The sequence below is a fragment of the Adelges cooleyi genome, unplaced genomic scaffold (assembly GCF_023614345.1).
Source record: "Adelges cooleyi isolate 19-005CV unplaced genomic scaffold, UGA_ACOO_1.1 ACOO_flye_CR_arks_rails_tigmint_CR_PRNA_519, whole genome shotgun sequence".
Classification (NCBI taxonomy): Eukaryota; Metazoa; Arthropoda; class Insecta; order Hemiptera; family Adelgidae; genus Adelges; species Adelges cooleyi.
The window spans coordinates 111,108-130,237 of record NW_026096208.1 but is presented as its reverse complement, the minus strand read 5'-3'; the positions used below and the strand labels follow the sequence as shown (position 1 = coordinate 130,237).

At 33.1% G+C, this 19,130-nt stretch overlaps 1 protein-coding gene across 1 annotated transcript in view; it reads right to left on the bottom strand.

Moving 5' to 3' along the window:
* Positions 1-519: 519 nt before the first annotated feature.
* The window catches only part of LOC126842358 (ribonucleoprotein PTB-binding 2-like), a 39,808-nt gene continuing 21,197 nt past the window's right edge, over positions 520-19,130 (bottom strand). Inside the window, exons 2-7 of the mRNA XM_050579295.1 lie at positions 3,265-3,807; positions 2,398-2,580; positions 2,210-2,300; positions 2,010-2,090; positions 1,832-1,923; positions 520-1,415 (exon numbers count right to left, since the gene is read on the bottom strand). Of these exons, the coding sequence (XP_050435252.1) occupies positions 609-1,415; positions 1,832-1,923; positions 2,010-2,090; positions 2,210-2,300; positions 2,398-2,580; positions 3,265-3,807 (1,797 nt within the window). The 3' untranslated portion in view covers positions 520-608. The remainder of the gene's footprint in view (positions 1,416-1,831; positions 1,924-2,009; positions 2,091-2,209; positions 2,301-2,397; positions 2,581-3,264; positions 3,808-19,130) is intronic.

Below are 19,130 nucleotides of genomic sequence, written 5' to 3'. Positions count from 1 at the left end.
ATAATAATAATACAAAAATCAACGTGACGGACAGTGAAGGCCATCGATTCAGTCAAAAAAATATATGTATTATAAAAAAAAAAGTAGTGTTTAGATTTAAAAAAAAAAAATATATATATATAAATAAATCTAAATAAAAATAGTCCGTCGCTTATAAATATAGTGGATAATAATAATAATTCGACTTAGTATATATTGAAAAAAAACGTTGGAAAAAAAAGTAAACAGAAAAAGGGCAAGTCTATAGTAGTTTGTTTGTTTTCGTTGTTGCAAAAGTGAGACGACGTAAAGGCCGTGCGTGTGACACAAGCGTAGCTCACAAAAATCAATCACGACGCTGGACATCGATCATTATTATTATTATCATTATCGTACGTATAATACATAGAAAGCGTTAAGTTTCCCAAATATTGAAAAATAATAGTAATAATAAAACATATAAAGTGTTCTTTTTTTTTTCTTCATTTTTTTTTTTTTTTATAAAAAAAGTTAAATATTAATAATATTTGTTTGTGTTTGTTGAAAAAGTGATAGAAATATCTAAGTCATGTGTGTATAAATCATTTAATATCATCATCGTAGATCATAGATCGTCCAACAGCGCAGCATCAGTTCTTCTTGTTGCGTTTCAAGTACGAGTCAGCGTAGTGGCCGCCGATGCCTTGCGAATGTTGTCCGATGTACATGCCCTCGGGGCTGAGTTCGGGCGACGGCGGTATGCCGCGCTTCTGTCCGCGCGACGACTCTTGGCTGGACAGCGACGACGTGGACGACGTGGGCGTCCAGATGTTGGGCGCCAACGGCGAGTATAGCGATTGCGGCGACGGCGTGGACGTGCCGCTCTGCAGAGACCACGTAGAGGACGGCGAATAGCTCAGCGTGGACTTCTCCGGCGCCGCTATGGGGCTGGCCAAGTACGTGTCGGCCGACGTGGACGACGGGTTCTTCGTCGACCAGGCCTGTTCGATGTTCAGCGACAACGACGAGCCGAAAGTGGGCGTCGTCGGCGTCGGTGTGGCCGGAGGCGTCGTCGCGTTGACGCCGCCAAAGTTGTACAGTATGTTGTTGATGACGATGTTCTGTTGCTGCTGCTGCTGCTGCTGTTGTTGGCCCATCTGGTGGCCGCCGACAAGCTGTTGGCCAATGTTCTGCAGACTCTGGTTCTGGTTCAGGTTGCCGCCGTTGTTGTTGGACGGCTGCACCACGCTGTCGACAAACGTCTGTTGCAGGTTGGTGGCCAGTCCGCCGAAGCCGTTGCTCTTGGCCGCCGCTCCGGCCAGAATCTGAGCCGTCAGCAGTTCTCGATAATAGTTGGCCAACAACGGGTTGGTCAAGTCACCGTCGAACAATCCGGAAGCCATGTGCGGCGGCACCTCTCCGACGGGTGGGCTCGACAACAGTCTTGTGCCGTATGCCTGGAATAAGGAAATTAATTAAAAGAGACCGATTAGTGGCCCGTTAAGTTAAAAATCAGTAAGTTATTGAATTTAATTTGTTATAATTAAAAAAAAATTAACAAATCAGTTTTAATTCGGGGTCTAAGTACGGTAAATAAAAAATGAAATAGTACAAAACTAATACCTTAAGTACTAAGAAAACTAATTTTATTACTTTCTCCATAAATAACAACATTCATATGCCTATCAACGATATATTTATTCACTCTTGTAATAATCCAGACTCTACTTTTTGTAACTGTCAGACAATAATTAGGGTCGCACGAACAAAATACTTGGGTTTAATTATTGACTGGAACTCATGATGGGCTATTTGTAAACTTTTTGCTTTTGATTAATAAAAAAAAATAAAAAATTTGACAGTAGTTGTGTACCTCTGGATTGGAACTCATGTACGGCAAACTGCTCGGAGAGTGTAACATTGTCGGTGGCACTTTTCCGCCCATCAGATGTGACCTCAGAGAAGCTAAAGGGAAAGCAATAAGATTAATATCCACTTTAATACATGTTTATATAAAATTCCTAATTATTCTACCAATTTAAACTACTTACGGTCCGAAAAATCTTGAAGCTCCGGAGCCATTTGCGACGCTTTGATCTGATTGAAAATGATATTCTGAAGATTTTGAGCAACTGAAAAACGAAGAGTATTTTATAGAAAAAAATACTTAAACTGATATACACCAAGCCAGAAAACATCATATTCATGTAAAAATATGTTTTCGAAAAACACACACGCAAAATATACTTACAAATTGGATTCTGTTTGGAAAGATTCTGCAACGACTGTTCGATCACTTCTTTGGGCGGGTCTGGCAATAGTCCGCCACATTTAGACTTGCTCTGTACACAAATTTCGATGAAAAAAATCATTACAGGGTTCGATAATATAATATAATATAATATAATATAATATAGTGGTAGATTTTTTACTACTTACCGGTTCGTTCAACAACTTCAAAAACAAGTTGATGGCTCGCACACCGGGAATGTAGTAGGTTATACGAATTTTCTGACCTCTCAACACATGACCGTCCAATTCGGATTGCGCTCTTTCCGCGTCTTCGGCCGAGTTGTACTCGACAAGTCCCCAGTCCAACGGGCATCCATTTTTCAATGCAATCTAAACCACCAACAAACACAATCAAAATGAAAATATTTTGCAAGTAGAAGGCAGCTCGAGCTAGTGTCCATGGCTCTTAAAAGCTCACTCAGAGTTTCTGTAGCACAAAATTAATAACGTTTCGGTCGATGTGTCTCCTTATCTCTTATCAATCTATCGTTATCTCTTATCAACCTCCCCTTATCACTCGTCCTTCATTAATCAATATTGCGAGTGGGTGGATGCCATAAGACACATTTATGTTACTACTCGAGAAGAGGAGTAGGAAAATTCTCATTATCAGCATAGACGTATTCCAGTTAGGGCAAGGAACGTTATTAATTTTGTGCTACAGAAACTCTGAGAGAGCTTTTAAGATCCATGGACTCTTATCAACCTCTTCTTATCTCTTATCAATCTATCGTTATCTCTTATCAACCTCTCCTTATCATGGTGGGTGCTATAAGACACATTCGTGTTACTGCTCGAGAAGAGGAGTAGGAAAATTCTCATTATCAGCATAGAGTATGCTTTAACGGTGCACAGTCCATGTGTTAATTTGAATTTGGATATTCAAGACGGGTTCTCGATTTGGAATAGACAGATGAGGTTTAGGAGAAGTTATGGCTGTCTACGTTTGTAAGATTTAGATAGAGGATAGGTTAGCCGGGGGAGTTCTGACAGGATTTTTGACCTGCTACTGACCTGACAGTACGGCGGGTTGACCACCTTGGCGAACATTTGTCGGAATTCGCTCATGTCCCGGAATCCTGTGGGCAACCTGTCCACGTAGAGGCACTTGGAGTGCAAGGCTTCGTAAGTGATGTGATTGCCGTCCAGCCAGTCGCACACGATTTTCGCGTCTTTGATCTGTTTGCCGTCCAAACCGGACTTGGCGGCGATCGCATACTCCTTCTTGGCGTACTCGACGAACCCGTAGCCCTTGCTGTCGCCCGTCCTCTCGCTGATGATAAGAAACGACTTCTCGACCTCGCCGTACATCTGGATCAGCTGCGTGAACTGCTCCTCGGTGTAGCTCAACGGCAGCCGCGCCACGCACAACAGCATCTCCGTCGGCGTGGGCGACACCGGGATGCGCTGCCCCCTGATCAGGAACTGCTTGTTGAAGTCCCATTCTTCCATCCGGAGCTCGGGATCCTCCAGCGTCACTTTGGCCATGCTGCTGCCCGACGTCGTGCTGATGTGCACCTTCTCCACCGGGAACTCGATCAGAGCCTTGCGGATTTCCTGCGACACACAAAAGTTACAATTTTAGTAGGGTTAGAGTACACCACACCTAACCTAACCTAACCAAACCTAACCTTTTTTTTTTACATTTTAGAATTGTAGACGGCTCTAGAACTAGGGGTTAGCTATTACTATGGGGCCGCCTACATCTCTTTTGTGAAATCATACAATATAATATACAAAATATGTACAATTGAGGAATGAAAAATACAATACATCTTTAGTTTAACAATTAAATTTGGTCTTCTATTTTAACCCAACCCAACCCAACCCAACCTAACCTAACCTAACCTAACCTAACCAAACCAAACCTAACCTAACCTAACCTAACCTAACCTAACCCGGTTAAATGGCTAAGATAAATAACTCCATGCTTGAACTGTCCGCCGCTAGAGTGCGCCAAGTACATTGGCAATTGTACTTACATTGTTTCAAATAACTTTAACCGCCTGTGTCCTGAAAGCGGTATTCGCCACTTTACCGTTGAGTACTACACTATAGCTACTAAGTGGACTTATAGGTTGGGGTAGAACTTGTACTTACAATTGAACTCACAAATGAAATGACTAATATTGAATAAATTACATGAAATTTTACAACACTAATGCGCACTTGCATTCACGTCCGCATCCGAATAAAACCGAAAATAGATTTTAATTGGAAAATGTTTAAGTTTGATTGGCATCGCCCACACTCTTAACCCCTACACTGACAGTTTGTTGCCAAAGGTCAAACACACATCGCGTCCTTGTGTCCCGCATAAGCTACAACACTCTGTTTGATGTTTTTTTATTATTGAATGAGAGCTCATATTGCCTCTTAATAAAAAAATATATAAATTAAAAAAATACATATATATATATATTATATTTCGTCACGGTCGTATAAATACAAAATTTTAGAGCAACTGCTGCACATTTATCTAATAAAATATTTATTATTATTGCATAGAAAATTTAAAAAACGCTTGCCAAGTCGGGGTCGACTTTCTTGATTTTTAGTTTTTCGAGAATTATTTAAAATATCACAGATTTTATTACATTGATATTACAAAATTGTATTTAGTGGATATTAATTCATGAAGTAGATACATTTAACTGATAACATTCTTGTACAATGATTTACATTATTTTTCAGTGAAATTAGCCTCGAAATCATTTTACACGAATAAGAATCTCCCTGCATCACAGCCTACAGTTTTATGAGATCTTAATATGTGTATTTTCGTATAATTAAGCTAATTAGTGTTACAAATAAAATATAGTACTACTATCGAGTGAGTATACTCAGTGAAGACAACAAGTTTATGACATTATGTAATTAAAATGAAAACGATAACCGATGACAGCAAAACTACTGATGCGTTATACAACAAATTGCACTAGATGAAATAGGCAAAACGTTTTTTCTGTAGTTTTTTTATGACGGAGATTTTTGATAATTTATTATAATGACTTATGAGATAAACTCGAAGTAGATTGCAGACAAACTACCAAATCTATTCATAAAAAAACACAAGTATTAGGTAAAACGAAACAAAATCTATAATTCTATAATTTACCAACCATTTGAATGCATTGTACATAATCGACGTTGTTAAATCAACATGAACCCAAACTACTAATTGAATGAATAAAATCAAAGTTATTCATTCAAATAGAATATAATCCTCAACAGTCTATAATATCAAATGGACGAATATTGAGATTATAGATTTTGTTACCGAGTCTACTGACATGTGTTTTTAGTGGCATTTTTTTCAGTGATCTGATTTTTTTTATATACAAACAAAATCATCCAAGTACTCAATATATTTATCATCGAACGCGTTTTTTAATTTTATGTGCATGCCGAAGAACCGCGTTTCCGGCGTTCAAACACACACACACACAAAATAGCTGAGATACGGTTCACCAACTCCACACACAGGCCACGTTATAATTCTCTGGAAACCCCCCTTGCCCCCACTGATCTTTTAAAAACTATTAACCCGGCCAAAACACCTCCGGCCAGGTTGCCACCACCTGATGATTGCCCGACTTTGTTACACCAACAATAAAAAAAAAACCATTCCCAGAACTGCAGAGTTCACTTAACCGAACAACACAACAAGTGGTCGTCGAATTTAACCGACCATATTTTTACTTTTGTTTAAACAGTAATTACCAACATACGGTTTTTTTTTCAACCAACAATTGTCTGTCTTCAACGTACACCTACACCGTCTAACCTATACACAAAAGGTAAGTAACGAGATACTTGGATAATAGTACAAAGTACTAATATTCAAAGCTTGGCTTTCCAAGAGTGCGTATCTTTGTAGGTAGGCTTACAAGTGTCGTTTACAATACAGAAAATTCCAAAAAAAGACTCAAAAACTTGTTCAAAGATAAGAAAAAAATGGAACAGAAGAAATATAAGCTGAATATTAAAATACATATCTCAATCGGGATTAGTATACAGTTTAAAAGGTTCGATCAAAGGACTGCTATGTTTAAAACTGAACAAGAGACACAAATTGAAGGAAACTAACGCAGTAGAATCTAAAAAAAAGAACTTGTTTAGAACATAATGTCTTCAATCAGTTCATAACAATTGAGCTAATGACAGGCACTATTTTTTTGATTCAGATAAAACCTCTTCGGTGTTTAAAGCAATTGGTATCAATTCTAAAAAAAAAAATGTACGTTTAACTGTTGTAATTAAGTAATATGTTAAAATAAAAGAATGTTGTAAAATTAGCCAAGGTAATGAGTTTAAATTAAAAACAATATACCTTAGACCTTAGTTAAATGTTGTGTTGTTTATTTTACTTAAGAGTATTGAAAAAGGTGTTGAACCACAGAATAACGAGTGCGTTAAGCATCCATGTTATTATAAATAATGTACCTAGCCTTGAAAAAGGAATTAAAAATCCCTATAATAGCAAATTCATTTTTTTTTTTTTTGGGGGGTAAATACACCACACAAATTTGGTGTGCTGAACAAAATCCCTTCAACTCCAGCATACTGCTTATCTTTTTTGTTTCTTATCAGTTATTGAGTTCATGTTATCAGTTCATGCTCTCTTATCAATATTATCTTATCAGCTCATGTCCTTTTATCAATAACATTTTTTTTTCTTTCGTGTGGATTATTTTTCCCAAAATGTTTTTTTACCATTATAAACGTTTGTAAGCAAATAATTGCCTTAATATACATTATCGTGTGCTTTTAACCATTACTTTTACAATGTCAGTACTACAAATACAAAATGAGTAATTAATTAATAGTGACGACGTGGGACGAAACAAGGCCAAGAGGGTTAACCGGATTCCTCGTGGGCTTCCTCTAAAAAAAAAAAAAAAATGCCCGCATGACTGGAAACGACAGACCGTTACTACACTAAAACAACCCACAGTAGTCAATCGTTCGATATTAATTTTTTATGGCGTTTTAAATACACAAAAACATCCGAGTCCGAGTTCGACCCTATGGGGTTATTAATTAGTATTTATACAATATTAACATGTCCAAAACGCGCTAAAAGCTCAACCGACCGTTGAAATAACAACATCAATACAAAAAAGAAGAGATGATAGGGGACGACAGCACGTGTTATCTATCTCTCTCGGGAGAGGTGGAATATTTTTAAACTTTTATTCGAGCGTTATGCAAGAATTCCAACGGCTCCGAGTGCACCTATCTCAGAGGTATGTTGTTGTTGGTCGTTATAATATTAACACAGCAGTCCAAGACTTGGTTTTAATTGCATTGGAGGAGAGTAAAAAAACTAGTTCTCAACGCACACAAAACGGGTAGTAGAGTTAGGTTGTAATGACCACCGTGTCTCGTCGGGTCGACGGCCAATAAACGAGCCGAAGAAATAACCATTTTTTTTTTTTTGGCAGAAAAATAACCGAGAGAAATCCTGGGTTTTTTTTTTGAACAAGTCCTCTTCGATCGGATACACATTAATTATATCACCGCACTCTAATCGTCTCTCTCCAACGAATATTTAAATATTATTATTGGACCGTATACCTGCTGTAAAATTACACGACCGGATAATAGCCGAATAATTATAAAAATAATAAAAAAAATACACAAATTAACAATAATAATATCTTCGGTCGTGACCTCCGCCGAGTTGAACGGCCATCGCTGTGATGTCCAATAAAATTAATACTAGTTATATAATATATCAATAAAAAGTGTACAAGTTAAAAAAAAACCCAAACAGATTTGATGGATGCAGTTCCCAAAAAGAATCAATACAAATATTTCTTGTTCAAACCACCACTTCAAAATTGGAAAGATATTTATTTTTAGGATTAAAATCTCTGGTCATGCAGATAGAAGAGTTGCACTCATGACTACTTTTTATGATTGCTTAACCGACACAATCGACAGCAAAAAAAAACCTACTTCGAGTGGTTGAATCATTATATATGAAAAGTATAGCATATACTATGATTCAAGTGTATAATTAAAGATAACGTCTTATGTCTTAACTTTCTGAGCTAGAAAAAAAATCTTTGACCCTAGACATGATATCTTGTCTATACATTACACAATATTGTAACTAATAAAAATCTGATATCTAAATGATTAAATTTTGTCATCAAATACCAAAATGGCTTACACCCGAAAATTCAGTAATTTCGATGCATAATAAAAAATGATGATAAAAAAAAACTTATAGACTCTATAAGTTGCTAGATGATGACAAGTGATCGAAAAACTAGAAGCCACAAGGTTAACTTTTGTATATTATACTCTTGGCAATGTTGGTCTCGTGTAAGTGTTTTTTTTACAATATTATTTAACATTATTATTCTGAAAACTATTATTTAAAACAGTTCTCTATTGTAACAGGTTTGTTATTCATATCCTAACGTCAAAGACTCAAAGTTGTTATTTTTCACAAGTCAAACTAAACAATGCAATTTACCACTTTTATATCAACATAGATATTAAATAATATTATCTTTTAACGTCGACGGAAATAACGACAACACAACGATCGGATGGGTTTCGAATGTAATCTCAAAAAAAAAAAAAAATTAGCTATGTGTAATAGTTGCAATAATAATAATAATAATAAATAGTTGAGCAAATATGAATACACTATCGACTGACAAACGGCAATTTAAAAATATATAAATATATTGTGCTGATAAGAGAGAAGTGATAACTGTAAGTGATAATAATGCGATAATATTTTGGTAATAAAAAAAATCTTCATTGAAATAATACGGTAATAATTTGTTTAATATGTGTAAACGAACCGTTTTTAAAAACGTGGAGAAGACACGTATACCCGTTAAAAGTACAATAGTTAAAAAAAATAAAATCGGCGTATCGTTTTTAAAAGGAATCCATTTATTTTATAACTGTATCGATTCCCCGTTAGATTCGCTATTAATAATATTATTAAATCCAGTGAAATATAAAAATATACTCACATTCAATAATATTATTAAAGCCAGTGAAATATAAAAATATACTCACATTCAACCGTTTAATAGTATAACGTCAGTACCGAGAATCCTTTTTATTATAGTATTGCAGTTTGTTTGCGAAATGAAAATTCGGTCATCTATGGTCGGTATACCAACATTGGTTACTATAAACCACAACCACGGTAACGCGCAAACACATATTTTAAATGTTGTAATGGCGTTCTCGCGGGTTCAGAAGAAACATTGTAATTTTTAACTATAATTAACGTAGTTTTTAGATTTATTTTTTTTTTAAAATGCATCAATTTTGACACCATACGTTAGTAGGTCGGACACACAAGTGTTATACTCCTTAACCTATGCTAACAAAAAACAAGGGTTTTTTGACCCAATTATGTGTCATGGTGATAAATAAGAAAAAAACGTTAATGCGACCATATGCTATAGACGTTTAGGGTTAACGGATAGTAGACGTTTTACTTTATTCTTGACCTTGACCAACGTTGTTGTTGTTGTTGTTGTTATTCTAAAGGATTAAAAAAATAAAATATACTCTCTCGTTGGAGTGTCCACAACAAGACCGTATTAACAGACAATACTGTATAACCCGTATCAATAATAATTATTATACCGTGTATAAAATATCAGTATGGTAATGACTGGTAAGCGACGGATCCGTGTAAAGGGGGCAAACTCGAAGGGGGAAAAAATGGATTACTACATTCACCGAAAACTAGTTTATCCGAGTAAAAAAAAAATATATACATACAACCACGTATAAGAAATAATGATAACGGTCGATATTTTTATATACTTATTGGGTATTATTATTATTATAATTCGAGAAACCGAAAATTCGTGTACAACAATAACCGAAAAACAAACAACCGTTAGGTAGGAACGTGCATCTTTCATTAAAAGAATAATAATAATAATACCTAATAAAAGGAAATAAAAAAATATAGTGAGCGCAATGAACGGACAACAAATTTTGTCATGGTAGTCTGTTGAAATATATATATATATATAGAGAGAGAGAGATATCAAATATTATAAATGTATTACAGGGAATAACTCGAATGTACTCAAGTATTTCATTCATATTTCTATCTAAATAATATCATGTTTTTATTTTGATTTATTTGACTAAACCCACAATGTCTTCTAAAAACGCTAAATCGATTTCTTTATGTAAGAACTCTACACATTAGATAGAAATCGTACCCCAAAGGTACTTTGCTTAGATATCACTTTGATGGATTTTTTTTATATATATAAGCTAGGTTATTATTTAATTAGCATTCGATTTTAAATCCAAATCAATCAAACAACGAGAAAAGTCATACATTTAAGAAGTCGCTGATAACTGATGAGTGTACACTGCGTCTTTCGGCTGAATATTTCTTAATCTTGACTAAGTCAAGAGTTAATAATTATTGGAATCACTGTTTACATCTATAATGATGAAAAATAAAACGATATTAAAAATGTCAAAAAACCGATTGAGAATAAAATAAGTGACCGAGTCTACTAAACACAAAACTTAACGGGCGAAAACAAATTTTCGAAAAACAGTTATCTGTTATCAGTCGATTTTGGAATCAAATTTCGCGTTTTAATTCTTACTACAATTAAAATAATATTTAATCGCTAAAAAGGTGAAAATCTATACTTTGACACATAAAGTACCTTTTAGTAGACCAAGTTACATGTACACATTATATCAATTTTTTTTCTTCGAATAATTTACACTTATTATTATAAGGAAAGCGACACCACGGAGGAGAGGAGTTTTTCAGTTTTTTTATTGCTACCTTTTGCAACACTCGACCAAATAAACAAATATAGTAGTACCTAGTAATAAAGTATTAAATGATAATGCAAAATTTATCCTACTTGTTTTTAACCAAGTCTCGTTCATAATGAATTAACCAAATGGAATATTTTCCCACGGATACAATAGTATACAGTAATATATATATACATATTGTAATTGGTGCCAATATAGTTTATCGAGTTATTTTTAGGTTAAAGCACAACGGTAACCGTTGTATACCAGTAACCGGGTTAACCGGCAAACGGACCGCGGGAGCCGTTAAATAGCAGCTATAACGTTTAAAAATAAACATACATACATATGTATATATTAGTTTATATTAATATAAAATTGGTATAAATTTGCAATCGATTTCCGGTGCACGGTCGTTCCGTCATAACGGATATTCGTGTTTTCCTTTACAAATAAGCTGTTATACGGGTAAGTATTTATTTACTCTTGTTGTAGATATATTATTTTATTATATAGGGTTTTGTGTTGGCGCGTTTGTCGTCCGATATAGACGACCCAACACGGTTTAGACAAACAGTAATAATAATAATAATAATGACAATATTAAACGAGATGTGTCAAATCGATGAAAGTGTGAATTCGACGCGATAACATTATAAGGTGAATTAACGGTACAAGTGTATTATTCAAGGATAAAACGAGGTTGACGCGAGACACCGCTGCCTTTTGGGACATGTACTAAATAATAATATTAATATATTATATTATTCACACGGATATTAAATTCAATATATTATAATACCGGACGCCGAACTGGAAAAAAAACCCATTGAGACACTACACACACCACGTCGTTCTTCCATTTTTTTTTTTTTTAGTTTTCCAACGCCATCTCGTTTTTTAAGCGGTTTTTTTTCTTCTAATATTTACCACCAAAGCGTTCAATCATCCGTGTGTCCCCTTGACCGATATAATAAAATAATAATTCCGATATTGTTAAAACACAAAATTGTTGAACCGATTAGGCGCAAAAGAGAATTTCAATAATAATATGAAAAAAACAAAATTAGGCAAAGAAAGTTGGCGATTTTCTTTTAACCGAATCACACAAACGACGAATTAAACAGATTAGACAGATTGAAAAATAACAATTATGTTTTAAATTTGACAAAACAAACCAATTTGACGGTATAACCCATTTAGATGGTCAAAAAGAAAAAAATGGTTTTTATTTAAAAAAAAAAAACAAAAAACGTCTTGTTTTAAGAAATATTTTTTTAAGTCGGTAAAACGCGTACACAAAATAAAAACTTGTTTATTACATACAAAAATATACCTTATCTCGCTTAGAGTTTATCAGAGCTAAATGATTTGCTAAAAAAAAAAATTAACGCACTTAAAATTAATGTCGACGACTTCGAATAGAAATAATAAATTATTCTACAGCGATAACATTTAAAAAAAACAACGTTGAATACAGTGAAAAGATCACAGATTTTAAAACTACTACCATTAACCGAGTAACCTAACCTAACCAGCCAGTTTTTAGGGGGATTGTTACCCTCATTGTGTGGTTAACCCCAATCGGTATTTAAAAATTTCAACGCCGTGCTCCCAGTACCACGAGAGAACGGCATCTGCGCAGAAACCAAAAAACGGTCTTCCTGTCTGCGCAGGCGCACACGAAAGTAACGTTTTATGGTTTATGCGCAGGTTGCTCACGGCCCAAATGTAATTCAAACGAATAAAACACACAATATCCTAATACAAATATATAATCAACCAGACTTGTACAAATCCAACAGAGAATAGAAAACGACGACGTTGTTCTTATTTTTCCTCGTAAAATAATAAAAATGATGATGAAAATATAATATTATTTTATACCGGCACGTGTAACGGATGGCCAAGCAAAAACGATAAGGTGCACCCGTGAAAGAAAGACTCATAATGATATGAATAAAAAAAAATACCTACTCAGCTAAGAACAAAAAAAAAAAAAATATGTTTAATTGATAGTTTCTCGGCGGGCATTTTTACACGGCGTGAATAGCCCATGTTAATCAGACTGGAAGTTTGCACAATTTATATTTTGAATGAAAAAAAAAAATGTTCTACTTTGCAAACGGATTGAACGGCCAATTAAATATTTGTGTAGAAAACATAAAATAATGGAGACTTATTGAAAAAAACAAAGACATTGATCGGAAAAAGTGGAAATCAGAGTTAGTATCGTGTCGATAAAATGGGTTTAAAACGGGGCAAATTATATCTGTTTTTTTTTTTTTTTTTAATAACCGTTTGCCGTTTTAGAACCGCTCGTCCAAACAAAACACTATACTATTATACATTTATTATTTTATTATTATAAAATTTACTATTAGTTCCGTACAGGTGACGATTATACGCCTTTATACCGCTTTATACACGCCTTGTCGGACGGCCAAAATTTAACACGTCCAAGGGCAAGATAGCCTTCTTAATGCGGAAAAAAAAATGAATTAAAAAAAACAGCTATGTGAATTTAGTACGGATTATTTTTTTAACTAGCCACTGGAAATTCAAATTTGAATTCTTAATCAATTCCTCTTACTAAAGTGTGTGGTTGTTTGATCATCATCTGTAGAGATAAACTCGTTCAACTGGAGTTACAATAAATTCTGTTGCATAAACCATGTTTTAAATTTTATCTGTTGTTAAAAATGTATGTACGGTTAAATTTTGTTTTCAATGTTTTGCGTTAAAGTGGTGATAAAGGAAATGTGCGTTATCAGTTAATCATTGATAAAGACCCTGTATGATAATAATATTAACTCCTACTGCTGATACTATTTATTCGACAACCAGTTAACTGGTATGGACCTGAATATAAAACAACGATTGAGACAACAACACTCGTAAATCTAACACATGTTAAATTAGAAAAAAGGTAAAATTTAACTTTAGTTAGTTTATTAGGCTGGTAAATAATTTACCAATAGATAACGACAAGTTTGATGCAACCGAGCATTAGTGTTTGCAAGATTTTTATCTGGCAGGTAAAAAGTATTTTTTCCCGGAAAACAAGTACAAAAAATTGTTCTGTTTGCACACCATCGGGATTCTTTTTACTAAAAATGTACATAGTAACTTAATAAACATAATCATATTATACATAAAATAATATGTAAAGCCGGTTATAAAATATTATGGCCAAGTCATGGTAAGTGGTAGTGTCGTTACCACATGTCGATTATAATAATCTATGGTAACCACCTTCCCTCGTATTATCTGGTTAAAATAACTGTGAATCGCTAAGACAATTATTCTAATTCCTTTTAAAATTATTTTCAAAAAAATAAGCCACATTCTAGGCCATGTTTTCTTATTTAAAATATAAAAAAAAATATGATTAATGTACTTACAGTAACTATTAAAATAACCGGGCAACAAACTTGAGCAAAAATTAAATTGGGTAAGTGACTATACATTAATTTTTAAACGGGTTTTATCAAAAATAAAAAATACATTTTCGGCGATTTGTACATACCAGTTTTACTTGTGCATATTATATTGTCAGTCGTCGCCGTAATAATTGTTATGGTCAAAATATGCAAAAACGACATTACAAAGCATTGAAATATACATAGAAAACTAGCAAAGGTCAAAACGCAATGACGGTTCTTAATAGAATATAAAACCAAACTTAAATTAAAAAAAAAAGCTGTTAATAATATCGAAATAAGAACGATTTTATTGTTTACAAGTCAAATATCTCTTATATTATAAGCTAAGAGACTTAGCGTCACCTACTAAATGGTTCTGGGTCACCGCTTTCTCGCTTTGGTCATTAACATTTGTTTAACTTATGGTACTTTACACTCTATCCTAGGGTCGATTGAATTAGCCGTGAACAAATAAATAAAGATAATTTCCTATGCGGGCGACACGGGGTTTTAATTTTTTTAAAACACATTAATGTAAACTAAAAGAGGGAACAAAAAAAAAAAACCTTATTATCAAAGGTTCAAAAACCCGGTCGGTCTGGCCAGACGACAAATGGATGGCCGTTTTTTTTTCTAATTTAGTCGAAGCGTTCCAAAAATTATTTTCAATTGGCTCTCGACGAAGACGTCATACACATTTAAGTACAACCCGTTTTATTTTTACACACCAAAATGAACAACAAATAGTATTTTATACTAATAGATAGAAGATGCTCTCGTGTACAAAATGATGCTTGAAAAACAAAAACAATTGGCCTATTTGGCAAACGTTTACACGGCCATTAGTCGAGTGGAGCAATAATCACTAGTCAGAGTATACAGCTGGCTGCAGGGTGACTATATTTAAAATCATTATCGTTAAGACTAATTTCTCGTACCGAACCATTAGAAAAATACAGGAATTTTGAGCAAAAGAGTTCACTTCTGTATGATGTAAGGAACCCTTTTGTTGTTATGACTACTTTATTTTCAGGCGATAAGCTTGATATCAGTCATCCATTTTTGTCTTATCAGTTATATTGTTGTCACCTTATGTTATCATATGAAATTCAAATTTATCTATTGATCTGTTGATAAGGATTATACGGTGTTTTAATAAACTATAAGCAAAGTGTATATTATTTTTATTTAAAGTGGTTCGATTATAATGTAGTTTTGAATAAAAACGAAAAATTTCAAAGGAAAAGCCCTGTTGGGATAAAAAAAAAACAAAAAGGGGAAGAACGAAAAAAGTCTCTCCACGCATCACTTGTGCGAGGAAAGACGTGTCGAAGGACAAACGACAACGATGAAGAAGAACACTGTCATATTGTATAATTTTTTTATTTTTTTTTTTACTGGTCTATTATATACATAGTTCTACGCGATAGTATATAATTATTATATTTTTTCCACCGCTGAAATGCGACATTGTCCATCAGCCGAGCATAACGCGCACACAAATAATATTTTATAATATATTATTATTATGATATATTCTCCGGGTTTAACGGTTTTTGCTGATGTTTTATTACCACCGAGACAACAGAAATATGCTTAGGATGGCAGAAAAACTAACACAACGTTGTTGCATTATGAAAATAAAATATAATCGAGTCTACACACACCACACACACACACAAACGTTGGCATGGACATAAATTTAAAATTATATGAAATAATAATTTTATAATATAAAAATATGATACATTCGTTTGTAAAATAAAAAAAATAAAAATGATGTAATGTAGTACAGATTAATAAATTATTCAGACATTAATAACAACCATATTAACGAGTTATTATTATTATTTTAAGAAATTCACTAGTTTCATTAAAACAAACAAAAAATACTTATGATATCAACCGAACGGTATCGTTTTTAATTTTCCCCAACGGTTTGCTTTATGTTTAAAAAGAAAAATAATTATAACAATATATATATATATACATTTTACATAATTTTAAACGGTATCGAATTTAACACCAACGAGCGACGTTATTTTTGAGCTTAAGCCAAATTTTATACTATGTAAAAAACCATTAAAAACTGTTGTTTTTAAAAATATTATACTCAACGTTGTCCTTATATCATAGTAAATTCCATAGGTTCACCAAAAATCAATGAATGCTTGTAAACAAAATAAAACTGATTGTTCACCAATCAAATTAATTGTAACCAAATTAATTTCCACACAAAAAAAAATTCATAAATAAATCTAACCAAGATTAAATTTACATATATATAAAAAAAAGAAAAAACCTTAACAATTCTAACCTAACCCAACAGCTATATTTGAGTAAAAAAAATAGCACTAAGCAGAGGCCTTGAAGTACAAGGAAAAAAATACAATTACTCAATGGGTACTGCAATGATAAGTTATAAACCCAATGGGAAGACTTGTTCAATGAAATACGATAACTTCAACGTATTTTTAAGTCAAACAATGTACTTGTCGGGCAAAAATTTACATATTACGACACACAAAAACGTTTAAATTTGTACTATCTATTTTATTTTGATAAAAAAATAAACTATTTTCGTTTTAAATTGTTTGTACAACTACAATTAATATAAAGATAGACAATTTGTAGCTAAAAAAAACCTACTTTGATTCACATTTAAAAATTCAAATTTTGCAGTCCAAGTGTCGTTCTTTAGAAATTATTATACAATTTATCATCAGTGCCCTTGGTAACCCAATCTGGACACGAACATATTTAATAGTATTATTTTTGGCATCAAATCAATCATATATTTTTGTCTCTGTGACAAATTGTCAGCTGGGAGAAATCCGACAGCGACGACGGTTTAAAGTTATTCAAATTTCACGTTACAATGATTTTTTTTTTTCCAATAACTAAGTGAGCTAAAAATGTTAAAAACCCAAATCGCTATTGCATTTAATAATAGTGCTTAATTTGAGTAATGTACTTAAGAATCTGGAAAAAATATCAAAAGTTTCTATAAAATTCATAAAAAGAAAAAGTGCATTTCTGCCTTTAAATCTGCAGGAAAAAAAGTCTAAAAATGTATCAATATTTTTTTTGACGTGTTTAACAAACAAAAAAAACCAGACAAGATTTCGACTACTCAAGATGGTCCAATTAAAACCGCGTTAAGATACCGTACAAGTTGTTTGGCAACTCTACTAGGTCATACTATACTAGGATTGGAACACCAAAATGGTTTTTTACTCGTAAAAACAATTATTTAAATTAAAAATATTGTCTCGAAGCTTATACGAATTAACAACCGGTAATTTAATTGATATGGTATGAAATGTATTAAAACCCCCTTTTTTTTTTACATAAAAATCAGACCGCATGCATGCAATCCCCTTGGAACGACATACACTTTATTTAGAACACTTTGTTTTTTGCCACTTCTGTATAATATATTTTAATCGTTAGAAAAAAACTTAAGATACATTGTTTGTTTTTTTTTTTTTTATATAACATTAAGTAACAATAATAACGGACAAACGATATAACAGACAAATGGCGTGCAGTCCGATCGGACAGGCAGTGAACGTTAACGGGGCAAAAACCGTTATTATGCGACCACCACCTCCACCACACACAGTAGACAACATTCGCTCTGGGTCAAACACCACACCGTCAACGGACGGTTAAAATTAAATTCTTCCCATACACTATAATAAAGTAGGTATACCTACATAAAAAATAACAATACAAACACTTATCATAATATAGTATTACACAAGTGCACTCCCCTCCAAACGGCCAAGTAGTACCGCGGTAACTGTACAAAAAGCCCATTGAAATTAATTAAATCCGGATCTGTACACAGTATCTTTTGATTTTACATAATACCATACCGTACTCTTGTGGATGTATGTATGTATGTAGCTCGACCAAGTGAGTAAGAAAAACGTGAACGAAATTTTCAACAGAACATGTATATAAAAAAAAAATTAAAAAAAGAGTATATTTCGCTAATTATTTTATGTGAATTTTGCATATTTCAAAATGTATTTATGGCTAAAAAAAAAATTCATAAGAGGTCATATTTAATCGGCGAGTGCACTTTTATGCAATGCATTGTTTTATGTGTGTACATTTTTAAATAGTAAACTATTCAAAAGACCACCGATTTAATTAGTCATTACTTGTGAGAAATTGCCCTACACCAAAAGAATGAAAAAATACATCTTTTTCTAGTTTATCAATTATATCAATCGTCAAACAAAGGTTTATGGCTTTATTATTATGTAAATAAAAGTGCAAATATTTAAAAAAGTTTAAACACACCATTAACATACTGATTTTTCCTATTATTAACTCATGTACATATATTACTTACTTTTAGCTAAAAACACAAAAAACGTTTACAGTTGTTTTTTACTGAGCAACAATAAATGTTAATATAGTCTTAAACGGTAAAAATCGGTCGATAAAAAAAAAATGTGTACTACTAAACAACAATGAACTATGCCTAAACACATTGATTAATAGTTCAAAACACAATGTTCAGCATGGCAGTTGCAAAAAAACACGATTTACACACAACATTAAAACAAATGATCAATACTGATTAGTAAAGCAATAATAAAAATGGTTTTCCCACATGTCATGATAAGCTAAATTAGGTTAGGATGAATA